General features: G+C 40.9%; 1 protein-coding gene across 2 annotated transcripts in view; it reads left to right on the top strand.

Annotated features, from left to right (window-relative positions):
- The window catches only part of SHISA5 (shisa family member 5), a 62,184-nt gene that overhangs the window by 23,677 nt on the left and 21,458 nt on the right, over positions 1 to 17,049 (top strand). Inside the window, exons 4-6 of one of the 2 annotated variants that reach the window (XM_081315902.1) lie at positions 967 to 1,082; positions 2,237 to 2,449; positions 4,363 to 6,324. In XM_081315902.1, coding sequence (XP_081172028.1) covers positions 967 to 1,082; positions 2,237 to 2,449; positions 4,363 to 4,436 — 403 coding nt within the window. In that variant the 3' untranslated portion in view covers positions 4,437 to 6,324. Of the gene's footprint in view, positions 1 to 966; positions 1,083 to 2,236; positions 2,450 to 4,362; positions 6,325 to 17,049 lie in introns of those variants that run through there. The other variant, XM_081315903.1, reaches the window with a different exon arrangement.

Raw genomic sequence — 17,049 nt, forward strand, 5'->3', positions numbered from 1 at the left:
ACAGGGTTGTTGTTGTTGGGAAAATAGGAGGAGGAAGGAGTATTAGGCTTAAGTTTCTTATAAAGTGATAAAGGGATAAAAAATCTAATCAATAAATAAAGTAGTAAATTAGAGACTTAGGATGAAATTATTAAAGATTTTAATTGCATGTGGAGTTTACACTTCACTGGAACACAGTTTTTCTTTTGTAAAGGGAAGTCATAAATATTGCCTTGTAAATAAGCATTTCTGAATCGTAACCTTGAATTTCTGTTAACTTTTTTTTTAGTCCATTATACATGTAAAGTCCTCGAAGTAAAATTCTTTATTTGCTTCTTTATAATTGTTTTTGGTAAAGTTAACTTCATGGACTTAAACTAAACAAGGTGTTTGTGGTCTCCTGAAAAAGATATGTCTAGTTTTAACAAAATTAATATGACTATGTAGATTGAAACATTTAGTAAGGCTTATTTTGGAGAAGCTCATAGCCGAGGTGGCAACCTTGTTCTGTCCAGTTGTTTAGGGCAGCATGTCCTGTAATCCCTATGCAGTGGCTGGGGATGATCAGATTTGTAGTCTGTAACATCTTGGTGTGTCAAAGTTGTTGATTGATGTAGCAGTAGACAAGTAAAAAAGTGGTGTAAAAAGAAGTCAAAATGGTGAATATGATTATGCAGATGAGCCTCACCTCTTTTCCACTTTTTAAACACGCTTGATATCTATGTGGTATACTTTTAAAAGAGATAAAACTCCTTTTGTGCCTTCAGGCCTGCCTACTTGATTTTTTTTTCTTCTCCATGGCAGTAAGCTAACAAAACTATCTCTCTGAAAGTTGGAGATTAGCCATGCACAAATCTTGCATTTCGATCCTAATCTGACATGGTTCCCATTTTTGTTTGCCTTTAGAATAGCAAAATGCTCTTGGGGTAAATGTATTACTTTCTGAAGCCTTTAACCTGGACAACTTGCATTCTCGATGTTTTTCAGTGGGACATTTATAGCAATTGGCATTTCAATTTTCGTCGTGTTTGTAGTAGCCATCATTCTCTGCTTCACCTGCTCATGTTGCTGCCTGTATAAAGCCTGCCGAAGGAGACCGCAGCGTAAGTATTCTCCCTGGCTGAATTGTTGCTCTGTTTGAGGAAAACTGTGAGTGCTGTTGTTGAGCACACTGAGGGGGGAAAGCAGTCACAGCAGAATGGCTCCCAGAAATGCTGCCTTTAAAATAGATGAAAAGTCACTTATTTAAAATGTAACTAGCATTAGATCAGAGGCTGAACCAGGAATGGACGCTTACCTCAATCATCATAGATGCTGTTTTCTTTGGTTCTCTGCACGTGGGACAAATTTAAGGGAATTCAGTCCTACCGTGACTTTACTTAACCTAGGACTATAATTCTCAGAAATCTCCAGGAGCTGGGAGATTCCAGTGGCCATACTTATAGGGAATTATGGGCATTGTAGTCTTGAATAAGTATGGAAAGGTTGGCTTACAGCTTCTAAGTATCTGGGCAAATCAGCAAGTGTGGGACATAAAATACCAGAAGATCAGACATCTTCTCTTGGTGCGCCTTTTCGCAGAAGTAACGTTTCTGGTGGGAGGAATGATAAAGTTTCTTTTTCTACTTCTTGCCTATGGAGAAAGCTCAAAACCTAATAATAATAAGTTGGAAGGGACCTTGAAGGTCATCTAGTCCAACCCCCTGCTCAGGCAGGAAACCCTATACCATTTCAGATAAATGGCTGTCCAGTCTCTTCTTAAAAACTTTCAGTGCTGGAGCATTCACCACTTTACCTATTTGTAAAATAGTGGCCAAGTTATAAAACCAGCACAAGAAGGGAAATATTGAGTTTCCTCCGTGCCCTGAGTCAGCCTTACCAGGTAAACCAGACAGGAAACATATAAGCTAATTCTACTTTATTGTAAAGAAACATTAACAGAATCTGCAAATCTGAAAGTACAGCTCTGCTGTCGTCTTTACAGCCTGAGAAAGTAGGGAAGGTCTCTTCTGAGCTTCTTGCTCTGCTCACTATCCAGCTGCAGACTGTGCTGCCTCTTACCTGATCATTCCCTAGGCATCATCGCTTCACCCCAATCTCCTAAGGCCTTTCCCACATACCATTACACTGTGACTGATCAATTGGTTATGTGCCATCAAGTCATATTCTACTCCTAGTAACCACATAAATGCCCTGACACCTAACGATCACATTCCTGTACTATTTCCTTCCTAAACACCATTCTTGTGTTTTACAGCTGTTGTCACCACATCCACAACTGTGGTGCAGATGCCTTACCCTCAACAGCCTGGGGTTCCAGTCGCTTATGCTGGAGGAGCATACCAAGGATACAATCCACTGCCGGTACAGCCCCAGCCTGGAATGCCAGCAGCACCCTACCCAATCCAGCATCCTCCGCCCTATCCTACACAGCCTATAAGGCCACCACCATACCAGGAAACTGTGGCAGGTAAGGAAAGAAGAGGGGAGAGAGGTACTAAAACTGCTAGAAAGAAAAAGGAAACAGATGTGTGGCGCAGAATTCAGCAGACACTCTAGCCTCTCTGCCTGGAAGATCTTTGGTTTATGAGGATGGGGCTTTATGGCAGATTGCTTTGATCCATGCTGCAGGATTGGTTTGGTGCACTCCATTGTCTTTCTACAATGTTTGCTGAGATCCCAATCTAGAAGGACTTTAACCAGGATGACTTCTCTTAGTCTTTTCCTGCAAAGTAAGCTTTGCTTCATGAAAGATCTTCAAGGAGGTACTTTGCTTGTATTGCATCAAAGCGAAGCCCCCTTCAAGGATTTGAAGAGACCCAACAATATCATTTCCTGCGCAATGTTCATCAGGAAACCAGAGAGAGACCACTTTACCTATAAATCTCCATAGGGTAATACAGATGTTGTGGAGAAGAAAGAAGCTAACAACCTAACATTTCAGATGCAAAGTTGTCTTCAACTTTTGACCACAACAGGGGCCATAATTTCCATTGCTAAGCAGGCTGTTGTTAAGTGAGTCACATCCAATTTTATGATTTTTGCCACAGTTGTTAAGTGAAACACTATAGTTGTTAAGTGAATGTTTCCCCCCATTGTTGGAAACTGGCTGGGAAGGTGATCATATGACCCCAGGATGCTGCAACCCTAGTTACCAAATGTCAGAATTTTGATTGGGTGAACATGGGTATTCTGTGAGAGTCATAAATTCAAGGGTGAGTTGTAAGTCACTTTTTTCAGTGCTGTTATAACTTCAAACAGTTGCTAAACAAATGGTTGTAATTTGAAGACTATCTCTATAGAAGGAGTGTTGTTGTACAGCAGGCAATTAACTCAATAGAGAAGGAGAGCTAGGGAGACATTTTGGCTCAACAAGGAAGGCTTCCGTACAGACATCTTACAGAGCGCTCCAAGCAACATGTTTGCATTGTTTTCTCTGGCGGAAGAACAAAAGTTCCCCACGGACATTAATTCACTTTAATACGCTTCATTCTGTTGTGATTCAGGGTCAGCGTGTGGGTTCGGCAGTTGGGTCGGACGACTCAGAGGAGGAGGAGGGGGGTGTTGAAGAGCTTGCTGAGGGGATTGGACAGCTTGATGAGAGCCCCCAGCAAGGCCCCTCTCATCTGGTCACGATGCAGACCCAGCTGTGTGAGCCTGACAGCGTGGATGAAGATGACCCACAGCTGGCCCTGTTCAAGGACGCCCGACGCAGGAGGCAGTCAGTCAGGAGTAAACAGAGGAAGGCAATGGGGCACCTCGGAAGGAGGCACAGAGAGGCCACGCCCTGAACTGTATTTAAGGGGAATGTGTGGGAGGGCTGGTTTGCTGAAGGCAACCGCTTGGATTGTTCCTGCTTCTTAGCTCGTGTTTTATGGTTGGTGTCTTGTCTTGCTCTGTTTTATGTGAATAAATTTGGCAGGCTTTATTCCAGCCTCTTGCCGTTTCTAAAGGGGTTGTCCCTGCTTTTGCTGCGGGGCCGGTAGCAGGCTGGTACAGAACACATTCTGCGATATAATTTTCAGAACTTACAGATCAAGTTACGAGACTTTCCTTGATTTCGCAAAGGTGCTTTTTTCAGGAGGCGACTGGACTTTCTTGTTTTTTCCTTGAAGATGTTTCACTTCTCATCCAAGAAGCTTCTTGGATCAGAAGCGAAACATCTTCACAGAAAAAAAAAAACAGTGCAGTCGCCTCCTGAAAAAAGCACCTTTGGGACAACCATGACCTGGATGACTGAGAATCTCCATAGACACTTTCTTGACTGCATATGGACACTAGCTCTTGTGATGAAAATCTAAAAAATATGCAGAAATAAATATAAAAAGATAAACTGTGGACAGCCACTAACCTGCTGTGCTTTTCTGTTTGTTTCTTTTACAGCTGGTGCCTCAGCTCCTTCAGCTCAACCCCCTTATAATCCAGCATATATGGATCCTCCAAAGGCTTCCTACTAAATGGACTTTTGCTGTGTGTCTGTGTGGAAGCCTCTTCAAATTGCCTTTTTCACAAGGGGTTATTTCTGAAGATGTTATTCCGACATATCTGTTTGGAGGGGTGGGGTCACTGTTTAGACAATTTTATTTACAGTGCATTGAGACGTGCAAGAAATTCAAGCAATTAAAATATGATTTTTTTGTAAAAAATAAAGTAGGGGTGAATCTAAGAAAGAACTTAAAAAGTAAACATCAAGAATATAATTGGATTAAATAGGAACAATCATTTGTGGAATTATTTTGCCATTATTTCATCAAAATCAATTTAGAATGGGCTAATTTCTGCTCCAGGGAAGAGTAACATCTGCTGTGAAACAATGTTTTATAAGTAATAGGGAAATAGCTCTTTAGCAAGAAATGGGGCATGTTGTTCAATAATTCTCTTGTTTTTGTCCATTATGCAGCACTTGCACAGCCATTCAGTATCACAGTGCAAATATCTGAATTTCATTGGAAGTTTGTCACTATGCCAAAAAAATCTTTTGTATTCTCTGTTGCATGGAGATTGTTGAATAGGATCATTTATCGGCTTTCTGTGTTCTGCAACAAAACATTACAGCATGTTGTGCTCTTATGAAAGAAGACCCAGACTCGGACCAAACAAAGATAAATAATGTGACCTTTTCTACTTTTATATGTAGTTCCCAGAATCCCTTGCCCTTAGCACCCAGAAGCTGCTGGGAATTTAAATCCAGCTGGAGGGATGTTAAATTACATAGCCCTGGTCTAGGCTATTTAAATGGGACATTTCATTCCTCCCCACATTAACCATTTTTCTTATCTAACTGACAATCGGTTTCCTATAGGCATATACATATAGTTTTGATTAAGGCTGTATTTGTTTTAATTAGAGTCTCACCAGCCTGAGCTTACTATTAGAAGGAGGAAATATCACAGTAATATTTCATTTTAAATGGATGTTTTGCTGCCATTTCAGAACAATCCATTTCTCAGTTGAAAGTAATTTTTCAACTACTTAAGGAGAGAGAAAGAGATGCATTTCTGTCTTGAAACAAACATTATCCCAGGTTTTATCCCAGCATGACTCAGTCTATGTTTTTACTTCCACATATGGTCTCACAAAGAATACCTCTCTCTATCCCTGTGCTGTATTATGGAATCATAGTATTATTTTGCTGAAGGCCGTTTGCCTGCTTGCCTCGAGCTGCTTCTGTTTCCTTATTTAGGCTATATATGCTGAGGTTAGTTTCTAATGATTGTAATGTGTGAAATCACAGTTAACATTGGCAGATTTCAGTAATTCGCAACTATAACATAATTTCTCAAAAGTATTTGCTTATGTAAAATTTATAATAAAAGGTGTTTCTTTAAAGGCACTTTCTACTGCTAGAAGTGGGTCCTGTTACAATTCACAGTACTTGTATGAAGGATTGTAACAAGTGGCACATGTAGTGTCTCAATTAAAATGCTGCATTTTTTGTTGAAGAAGAGAAGATGTTAGTTTATCCTTTTTTATTGTGAACTTTTAAAGTGCCTTTTCAAATTTTTGTAACTTGCGTCACCATAGCAATTGTACAATATTAATGTGCTGTGATATTTTTGTTCCAAATCTTGATTTTGTTTTTAATAAAATTTCCCTTTACATGTTGTTGCTTCTGGTAAAGAAAATACATTCAGAAAAAAGGCGAGCGTATCTGTGGATATTTCTAATAAATCAGACCATTTAAAATACACATTGCTTTTAAATGACTTGAATTTGGCTTAGATTAAAAGTGTTTGCATCCTTGAACTAAATGTTAGTGGTCCTAACTCAAAATTGCATGGAGCTGTTTTCACATACACTTGATGTTATATTTGTTTTAATTAAACATCCCCACACATTTCAATGGGACTAAGATTTCTTTTTCCTGGTGATGGCTCTTTTTTCATGTGACCTCTAATTGTGAGCAGTCTTAGGAAGATACAACAAAGCCCAACTTCCAGCTTCTTTTGTGCCTCTAAAATAGTTTTTTTATTGAGTATTCTATTGTGTTACAGTATGTTGGAATGTGACTCAGGATAAGAGCAGATACAGATATACAGAGAGAAAGAGAGTAGTTAAACAAATGAGGGATTAATAAAGAAAAATATTTGTAGCTCAGGGTTGACATGAAGGATCCTTGGTGCTCTCTGAGCTTGCTTGTTTTCTTGCAGATGTTAGCACTAATGATGTTACCTAGTTTGGGTAATGAAACATCTGTAAGAAAACAAGCAAACTCAGAGAGCACCAATAAACCCTCAAACAAGGAGTTTTATTCTGGCACTGATTTCTGTACTAATGAAGTAGTATGAAGTTCTAATATATAGAAGTAGAGTATTGTTTCCAGAATATAGGGCTTTCACACACACCCCCAAGCGGCATTATTACAAAGTCAGCTTAATTGCCCCCAACAATCTGGGTCCTCATTTTACCTACCTCGGAAGGATGGAAGGCTGAGTCAACCTTGAGCCTGGTGGGATGCGAACCTGCAATAATTGCAGGCAGCTGGTGTTACTTAAGGAGGCATTAGCCCACTGCTCCACCAAGGCCCACTGCTCCACCAACTTCCCTCCCTCTAGTCTCTTTCCTTTACTATGGTGGCCTCTCCTGCTTCTTATCTTGGGTATTGACACTGGAATGACTTGAGTATTCTCCTGGCTGTTTACCTCCCAAAGTCATTAATTCAGAGTGTCCCACCATCCTGCATCTGAACCTCCATACCTAAAGCAGTCTATTCTCCTGGCCTTTCCTTTGGAGGGCAATAAAACATTGATTTAGTTATAGGTGAAACAGCTGTGTGAACATTCCTGTACTCCTGAGGAAGTGAGAGTTTGAGGGCTGAAGAGAAACACAATAAATTTTGAATGAGGTGGGATGAGTGTGGAAACAATGAGACAGTATTAATAAATGTGGATGGTATCAAAACATGGCCCCTGAAAAAGGAGGTGGTTTGATCAAACGGGGAAAGAAGGCGGAGTGAATTGCAGAACAAATACAGAAAGAAGAAGAAATGGTTTAAGAGGAAGGGGGCAACCTGAGAAAAATCTGGATGGAGTTAATGAGAAATGAAAACAGGGATATGAAAAATTTAGGGAATAAAAATCCAGGTAAAATTAATGGATTGTGCTAATAATGTGTGCAAATATGTTCCAATCACCAAAAGAACTCGAGTTGAAAAAAATTATTAGGGAAGAAAATTTTGAGCAAGTGCTCAACATCATCTTAAACCTAAACTTCAATATTTCACTATTGTTCTTTCTACACATTATATGCCTCAACAAGAAAAGTATGTTCATTTATTACGTTATCCATTTAGTATTACAAAACATTTTGTTTTCCTCACTTTCATTATGAACTTCCAATAAAGATGAAATATAGAGCTTTCAATAGTATGCCTGTTAAAAAAAAGTCAAACTAATTAGAAAAAAGATAACTTCCTTATGATTTAGCATGTAAAACAGGTTCAAATCTGGGGTCTGTTCCTGACCTTATAATGACCCTTAAAGGTAAAGGTTCCCCCGCACATGCGTGCTAGTCGTTTCCGACTCTAGGGGCCGGTGCTCATCTCCGTTTCAAAGCCGAAGAGCCAGCGCTCGTCCGAGGACGTCTCCGTGGTCACGTGGCCGGCATGACTAGATGCCAAAGGCACACGGAACGCTGTTACCTTCCCACCGTAGCGGTCCCTATTTTTCTACTTGCATTTTTACGTGCTTTCGAACTGCTAGGTTGGCAGAAGCTGGGACGAGTAACAGGTGCTCACTCTGTTACGCGGCACTCGGGATTTGACCCGCCAAACTGCCGACCTTCTGATCGACAAGCTCAGCGTCCTAACCCACTGAGCCACCGCGTCCCTATATGACCCTTACAGACCCTTACAGAGCTACAATTTGCATAGTCTGATCCAGTACATGAATCTTGAGTAGGATTGCATAATGTGCAGAACAATAAGCCCTTTCATATATATGGAAAAAACACAAATTATACTTTTCTTTTTTTTAGCTGTATGGGGTGTGTCTTTATTGTTTTTCAGACCAGCCAAGCATCATTGTAACTAAATTACTGAATTACTTGCAAAAACTACCTGCTGATTGTTTGGAGATAAAATGTACTGATTCTGCAGCTACAAAGCCAGGAGCATGTGCAGAGGGCAATAAAAAGGCCAAGACGGTGGCTACCACTTTATAATCAAAGCTCTACCCCTTTCATAGGTGCTTAATTGAGGCACCAATCATGCTGTTTTTGATACCCCTAGATAGCTCTGAATTATGGTCTTTAGAGCAAGAATATATTGGGGAGGCAGGTGGGGTATATGGCTAAGCAGGAAGGGAGGGAGTGGAGACACCCCTTTTTCTTCACTCCATGTCTCTTTTCAGATGCCTTTTTGGGCAGATTCCAAGGAAGATACAATAGCTTCCATCAGCGCTACCTGATCTGCCTGCAAGTTGAAGGAAGACAGATTTTTTTCACTGTTTCTGTTACTATCTCCTGTTCTGCTATTGTTTTTTCCTTCTTGTATTTCACTCCTTTCGTCTTGGAGCAACTTCAAAGTTTTTTTTTTCATTTGTCCTCCTCCTTCCCTCACTCCTCTTCCCTGCAGCTTCCTCTGTCTTCAATCACCTAATCCCCAAATGCTAACATCACCCATCGTTTCTACCACACCTCTACTTTGAGTAGCCTGAGAACAGCCCACCATCTCAGGGCCCTTTTTAGTGTAGAAAGACAAGTCTTCATCAAGCCAGGGATAAACAACATGGCAACTGCTTTAGGAAGAAGGTTACAGTTTATTGCAGAGGAAAGCCAAACAGAAAGATGGTTCCAGCAGAAAAAGGACTGAGCACATGGAGGGAGTGGGTTTTATACCCCCTGGAGTCTTTTGTTTGGAGTTATTTTCTGTTTCAGGCTTTGTATTTCCTGTGTCATGTATTCTGACCTGAGTCTGGGTGTGCCTTTCTGGTATTCTTGATGGCTGTGGGTCAATCCTATTATGTCCAAAGGTATCCTGCTTCCCTGGGACTGGGGTATGTAGATTTTAGGTCTTTGTCTTACTAAGCTTCCAGCTCCAACTTTCCTGATGGTTTACATTTGCATGTCTATAGAACTGGTTTTCTGCTTGGGGGAAGGAGACCTGGGCTATTAAGAAAACTGGGCATGCTTTCCTGATTCTTCAATATCTTTTTAGGAAATATATTTTTCTGCCCTTTTTAATATTTCCTTCTCTGGGGAGCTGACTTCCCTCATTAGGAAGGATAATATTAACTTGATTCCTTCTGCTGCCTTCACCATCTTCAACAAGGGGTTGCTGAGTCCTGCCAACTGTGAAAGCCACCTTATCTTCAAGTCTTAGCTTCCTTAATCTCTGTTTCTTCTTCCCCAATGAAAATTGAACCAAAAAAGAACCTTTCTAATAGTCATTAACATTTCTTGTAAGACTTTAGAAAACTATGATTTTCCCTTGAAAGGTTAGATGAAAGAAAGTATGTGCAGATGAGGCACATCAGAAGAAGGGTCATATGTGGAGATAGGACCCAGGTGTGGTTGAGATGAACATGGGAGTGAGGAAGATGAAGTCTGAGAAGAAACATCTACTCTTAAACAACTTTTTCTTAAACAGCTTTTTTCCTTTCTGCTCACTGAGGGTTTTGCAGACAAGCTAGCTAACAGTTGACATATTAGGGGGCTGTAGGGGATGGAGGATGCAGGGCCAATGAAGCGAGACAGAATCACTGGTTTAACCACTTAGCCAGGATGCTGAGCTTCATTTACAAGAAATGTTAAAACCACATAGCTGGCACAGGAAATTAAAAGCTTTGCAATATTCCCGTGACCTAAGGAGGGTAAAGGTTGTCCGATACTGCTATTTTGCATAGCAAGCGAGAAAGCTTTAGAGGGCTGCAATCCAGGTAACCAATCAATATTATATGTTATGCATGCATTATTGGGGGGAGGGAAAAGGGATGTATTGGGTGGGCAGAGGGGTGTATGAAAATCACCTTTGGTTATAAAACTGCTGTAAAACTGTAAAGGACTGCCTTGGTAGCTTCCAAAGCCAAGGTGACTTTTATTCCTTCGTACCAAAATAAAAGTCTCTTTTTCCATACCTTGGGTTTGGTGTAATCAGTTGGCTTCAACACCAAGCTAAGACCCAGTTTTAGGAACACAACACACTCGCATATTGGAATTGTGGTCCAGGTTGGAGAAGACTCTGCATCCAGAACTTGAGATGTACTTTTCAAAATCCTCCCTCTTTAGAATCTCCTTTCAACAGTAACCTCTGTCTTGCTTTTCAGGAGAAACAGTAGATTACAACCTATTCAGAAAGCATTGAATAGCAAAGAAGGAAGGAGCAGGTCACAAGGGTGGGTGGAAACTTTGCTGGAAATGTGCATTGTCTGATGTGTGCAGATGGAGTTATTTTAAAGCTGAGTTGGAGATGGTAGAAGGAAGAAGAAAGGATTACTGAGCTTGTTTTGCAGTCAACTTTTGTTCCAAAGCTTTTACAATCAGAGATCTTAGAAGGTTTTTTAATACAAAAAACATTACCACGGTTTCTGTTTTGGACTGAATTTTTTTTAACCAACACTAACTTATTTTATTTATGAAATTAAAATGGGGAAAACTGCTGTGGAAAATTAAAGAGAAGGGTCAGAACAGCATCTAGCTACTGTCTGAAGGATTCTTTATTGGGTCTGACAGCAAGAAGAATTAGAAGGGGATCCAATTACCATCCATGATTATTTATAGAGAAAATGTTAATAAATCCCTGTTTTTTCCCCACCCAATTACTTGGAACTGCTAGAGTCCAAGCCTCCATTAGCAAAAAAGAAAAAAAAATCTTTTTAACTATTCCACCATGCTGGGATGGAGATTTAAAAGAATCTGACTTTTGATCTTTGATGCCATTAAGAAACCAATCTGCTTAATGAGAAAAGAGAAGCTGATTGATTTAAAAATGAGCCTCACTGAATTTGCTGTCTTTACTTTGATTAGCAGGATATTACCAAATGTATTTCACAAGCAAAACTATAGCCAAAATATGTTATTCTTTATACAGCTGCATTCACACAGTATACTTAGCTGATTATCAAATTAATCCAACAGGCAGCTGGAACTCCCCTCCTGCTCTGCCCTGCCCAAGCCCAGCCCCAGAGCTGTCCCATGCATCCCACACCCCTGCACCTTGGGGCCCAGAAGCCAGCACCCCCCCCCCACTGCCCCACCATCTGCCTTCCCTTTTCTCACCTCGCAGCAGTGGCACCAGCAGCAGCAGCCCCGTCCAGCAGGAGCCCTGTTTCCCCTCAACCCCCCCCCCCCAGCCTGGGAAGCCCAACCTGGGCAAGGAAAGTGAGCACAGCACCTCTGATGTACAACAATCTGCAGTTACTTAAATACAATCATGACACCTTCTGGAACATCGTCATAACTCTCCAAATCCCAAATTCCGCCCTGAATTTCTTGCAATTCCATTTCCTGTAGAACCATTGGCCCCAATCTCTCATGTCCAGCAACAGAGCTCTCCTTAAATGAGCACTTCTTGTCCATGTAGCCAGACTCGTAGTGCACTGGCAACACAGCCGTCAGTGATTTTATCCCATGAATTCTTCACCCAAGTCAGGACCTCTGGCAGGCTAGGCTTCCAAAGTTTCCACGCTGATTTCTCTCCATTCTATTTTAAATGTAGACATTGATTTCCATGTGCAAGTGGTCCTTGTTTATTGCAATACCAAAAATCTGGAGATAGGAATCATTATTTGATCTATTCTTCTCTCTGCAAGGAAGTTCTTCATGTCTTTAGTGCAGTGAGTGCTGGCTGAATCACAGACTAGCAGATCTCTTTGGCCACCTCGCAAAACAAGTGGCAGCATTAAATCAACCTACTTCCTTATAACTGCTTGTGTGCACCAGGCTTCTTCAGTATCAAGAACATAAATGCCTGAAACACGTTCAAGCTTATCTTTCTTGCCCTTAGTGATGATTAGAGGTGGGGCTTTCTTTCCATCCAGATGAAGTGCCAAAATACTGGTAACACCTGCACTTCCGTAACCAGTGGAGGAAATGTAGATTGATGAGACACCCCTTTGATCAATTGCCATTTGAGATCCTTGGCCCATAAACACTGCAGTTTCATCCATAGCAATCGTGTTGGAGAGTTGGTATTTAGAAAAATCGGTGCCATCAACAAAGGACTTGAATGCAAGTACACATTTAATAAGTTCATTATCTTCCAGTTTGAACAGTGTTGTCGATCTTCTTAGAGACAGTTCATATCGCTGAAGGAAGCCATCCAGCCAGTGTTGAGATGCTTTGAATTCTGGGGATGTTTCTAACTGTGGTGCCATTGCAAGGGCAAGTGCTTGCTTGAATATCAGCCCTGCGCACAACCAAAGCCTTTGCTCTCCTGTCAGCAATCCATTCACAGATGCTGTCTTCCAGTTCAGGAAATAATGGTTGCCGATCTGAGCCACACTTGCACTTCTTAGCATTTCCCTAGTCCACCTGTTGACTGAGGTTCTTGTACTCTGCTTGCCATTTTGGGGCCATTCGGAGAACCAGCTGCTTCTCTTTGCAGAAAGCCATAAGATTCTTGTTCCTTTCTTGAACTCAACAGAATAGCTCTTTGTTTTTGCACTCATCTTGTCTGGGGGTCAAAATATCATTCCCATTAAATCTACCATTAAATCAGGGGTGATGGCTGCAGGGCCCTGAGGTGTGCGGGTACAGGGTGCGTGGTGGAGCTCCAGGGCTGGGCTTGGGTGGGTGGAGCAGGGAGGGGAGTCCTGGATGCTTCTTGGGGATGGGGGCTCCCTGCCCTTCACTGAGGCTGTCACGGTGGGGTGGCGGGTGGGAGGCTCGTCCTGTGTGTGCAGTGGAGCTGGAGGGCAAGGGTGGATGGTGAGGATCAAGCACTCAGGGGTTGTGGCGTGGCACCGCCCCTGCCCTTCCACCTCCCTCTCCTCACGGGGGCAGCACCAGCAGCAGATGGAGGCAGAGACATGGAGGGAGGCATGAGAACCGGCCTGCCAGACATGCTGCGTGGTTGCTTATTTCATTGCGGCCGCAGGCAAGCAAAGACAGACTAATTAATATTTTATAATTTAATATGTCTGTCGTGTGTTGCAATGGATGTACTAAATGAGTCCATCTGGTTGATGATCTTAACTGGGACTTATTTGGGGGGTAGGGCTTATATTACGAGCATCCTGAAAAATCATGTATGAGTTTGTTTTCTGATTGGGTCTTATTTCGGGGAAGCACAGTATTATCTAGTAGATTCATTGAAGCTCTAGAATTTAAAATGAACTCATGCTAAATTCTTTGCTTTCTTAACATGCAGGAAACTACTTCCAACTAAAATGGCAAACAGAATAATGTAGACAATAACAGCATTTTTCACAGTAGCATTTTTCTCAACTAGATTGCTGTAGCTTAGATGCAAAGGAATTTAACAACAGGAGAAGCTTTCACTTTCCACTGATCTTTGAGAATTCTTCTAACTGTAGATTCACCAGTTCTGGCAGAAGCCAAAATACTGCTGGGAGAAATACAGTTCTCCCAACAGAGGTATTCTGTCTTCAGGTGTAGATTACAACATTATGCAGAGTGCTAATAAAATATCCTTACAATAAAAGGCATGTCAAGTCATTCTTTTTAAAAAAAAAACCCCTGGTTTAAGCTGTGAGTATAATAACAAGCCAAACATAGTTCAAAAAAAAATCCAGGAAATTGAAACATATAATTAAATTCTCAAATTTTGTTTAACATAAGCTATGAAGGCTTTGTTCCCATTTTGAACTTTCTGGCGGATTTACAGCTCACTATTCTTACACCCTGCTCCTATTAATCCTTCAGGTCAATTTGGTCTGGAGGAATATCATTTCCAGAGAGAAATTCACAAGCAGCAACTACCTCAGTCAGTGGACAGAGATGCCCTGATAAAATTTTGTCTTATATGTACTTTCACCAAATTCCACCTACTGTGTAACTGAGGAGGCAGAAATCTAGCAATTTCATGATCTGTCCATAATCGCCTGATATAGATACATCTGAGGAATTTCTGACAAGTGCTTGCTGACAGAATCCATATTATTCTCCAGCGCAACTTCTAACAGTTTTAACTCTCAGCAAAGGAGGTTATATATGTGGCAGTAGTTTTCTTGCACGAGTGGATTAAAATATATAATGGGATGAATTAGTCTCTGAAAGTCCAAGGAAAGGGACAAAATTAACAGAAGAAATTGCAGGTTGTGCCATGTCATGTGAAGTATTACTGGGGTCCCCTATTTGTTCAGGCAGAGGGGTGCTTCCAGTTTCAACTGTATCCCCTGCTTTCTACTTTTTCACAACTCCCAAACACTGTTGCTTCAGCCCAACCAGCTGGAAAGCAATGCTGGTGGATGGAGGGGTTCTATTTGCAACAATAGTTCCAGATAGATTTGCTTTGATTAAACATTCCAGAATTGCATGGTTGGAAACTTATTTGATTTCTGTCAAGAGATAAATCTCAGAGAGGCTCCATAAATCTCTTCAGTTGCCTGCCAATATTTTACTACAAAAAAATAAACTCCCGCAATAATTTGGAATGATGTGCTTATTCCATTAGCTAAAATGATCGGACAGGCAATTTCTGTTTTCCCCAGTGTGTGGTCTATTTCCCTGTGGCACCTTGAAGTGCATTCTAAGGTAATCAAAGTTGGCTACAAATTTCCCCGTTAATGCTATTAGCAGCCTTCAGCACATCTTTCAAAATGGGGTAAATTTTGTTATTTAATGAAAATGACTGGAGTTATGAAAGGAAAAAAGAGGAGTTGGGAGGCAGAGGCTGGCTAAAATCTTATGTGGGTGACAAAAAAAATGCTCATCCTGTATTTCCTCTTAAACCAATATGGTATGAACAGTGAGAATTCCTTACGCTGTTCTAAATATAGCAGTTGTAGAATCTATGCTATAATTTAGTCATATTTGTTTAACTCTTAGCCAAACAGAGTTCACATAAACACATATTTTGAACACAGGGGCATGCAAAATAACTATTCAAAAAGAACAGCCATTACATCTGTAAACAGTTTATTTGTATCCACTGACCATAATGGCTAGAATGGAAACAATGACTCATTAATTCACAATTTTGCTTTCCAAAGATTCCATTCAGAACTATTTTACTGAAAGTTATTTAACAGAAATCCAGAAGCTTCTAAAGCTGTAAAGAAAATCTCTGTTCTTTAGTTAAGAATTACTTAATATTTAGTTGAAATAAATCTAAATTAATATGTCCTACAATTTATCATCTGAGTTCCTGATACTTCCCTCATTTATCAGAGTGCTTTAGAATTTGTTTAAACTTGCTCCATTGCTGCAGATGATCTATTAATTCACCTTGTTATTGTATTTCCTGCTATAAATCTTTCTGTCCTTCTTTTGAAGTTTCTCAGTTCTGGTATGAAAAGGCCACTTGGAAGTTTCCTCATGAGTTCTTCATTTTTCTGCATTTAATCCAAACACAGGACATCAGGGAGGGAGCAAATTACCAAAAAGTTTACACAGTCGAGGACACTCACAAGTGATTATAATATTCCTGATTGCAGTTTTCAGCTTGTTTGTTGTTACTACAATTATCTCCCTAACCTGGTCATGGTGCTGTATGTATTGCAAAATGCTGTGGGGGTGGGGGATGGGGTGGGAGGGGAAGTCACCAAGGTGTAAGCATCCTCTATTTTTTCTAAGATGTTGCCTTAAATAGTTGATCTTCCTCACTCAGACCTGTGGGATATTTAAATTCTATCTCAGTTTCCAACTGAGCTTCATCAGCTCAGCCTCATGCTCTGCCAACTATTGTTCTAGAACAGTGATGGCGAACCTTTTAGAGACCAAGTGCCCAAACTGCAACCCAAAACCCACTTATGTATCGTCGGGGGCTGGGTGGGTGTGGCCCATTGGGTGGGGGCAGCTCGTTGGGGTGGCATGGCCCTTGAGGGGGCCTGGCTGCGGTGGTAATGGCAGATTGGGTGGGACTAAAAAGTTCAATCAATCAATTCCAACTTTGTGAGATCTTTTTTTTTCCCAGTGAGAAGTTGAAATTGATTGATTCATTGAACCTTTTTTTTTTGCACATGGCGGTGGAGGCCTAAAGCGAAAAGGTTTTATAAAACCCAGCTGAAGACCTAGGACTGGGTCGATGCATGTCCACAGAGAGGGCTCTGCATGCCACCTGTGGCATGCATGCCATAGGTTTGCCACCACGGTTCTAGAATTTAGAAGGCAGGTAGAAATAAATACTCTGTGCTGCCCAATTAAGTGTTTGTGCACAAACACTGTACAATCTATTGTATTCATGTCTTATTCTATTTCAGGCAGCTCATTTCATTGGCTTTCATATAGCAATATATCCCGGACATGTGGCTCCTTATTACATACAAGCTCTCCTTTCAGAACATTCAGATGCCACCTCCTTACATATTGCTAAATTCTGCCATATTAAAACTAGATGGGGGCTGACATCTGTCAAATAAATCATTTTCCAGACTCCTGCCATTTAGCTTTGGTTAGGAACAATGTCTTAGTTTTAAACAATACCATGGTTTTACTCTCATTTTTTAGCCA

Source organism: Vipera berus, assembly GCF_964194415.1.
Source record: "Vipera berus genome assembly, chromosome: 2".
Lineage (NCBI taxonomy): Eukaryota > Metazoa > Chordata > Lepidosauria > Squamata > Viperidae > Vipera > Vipera berus.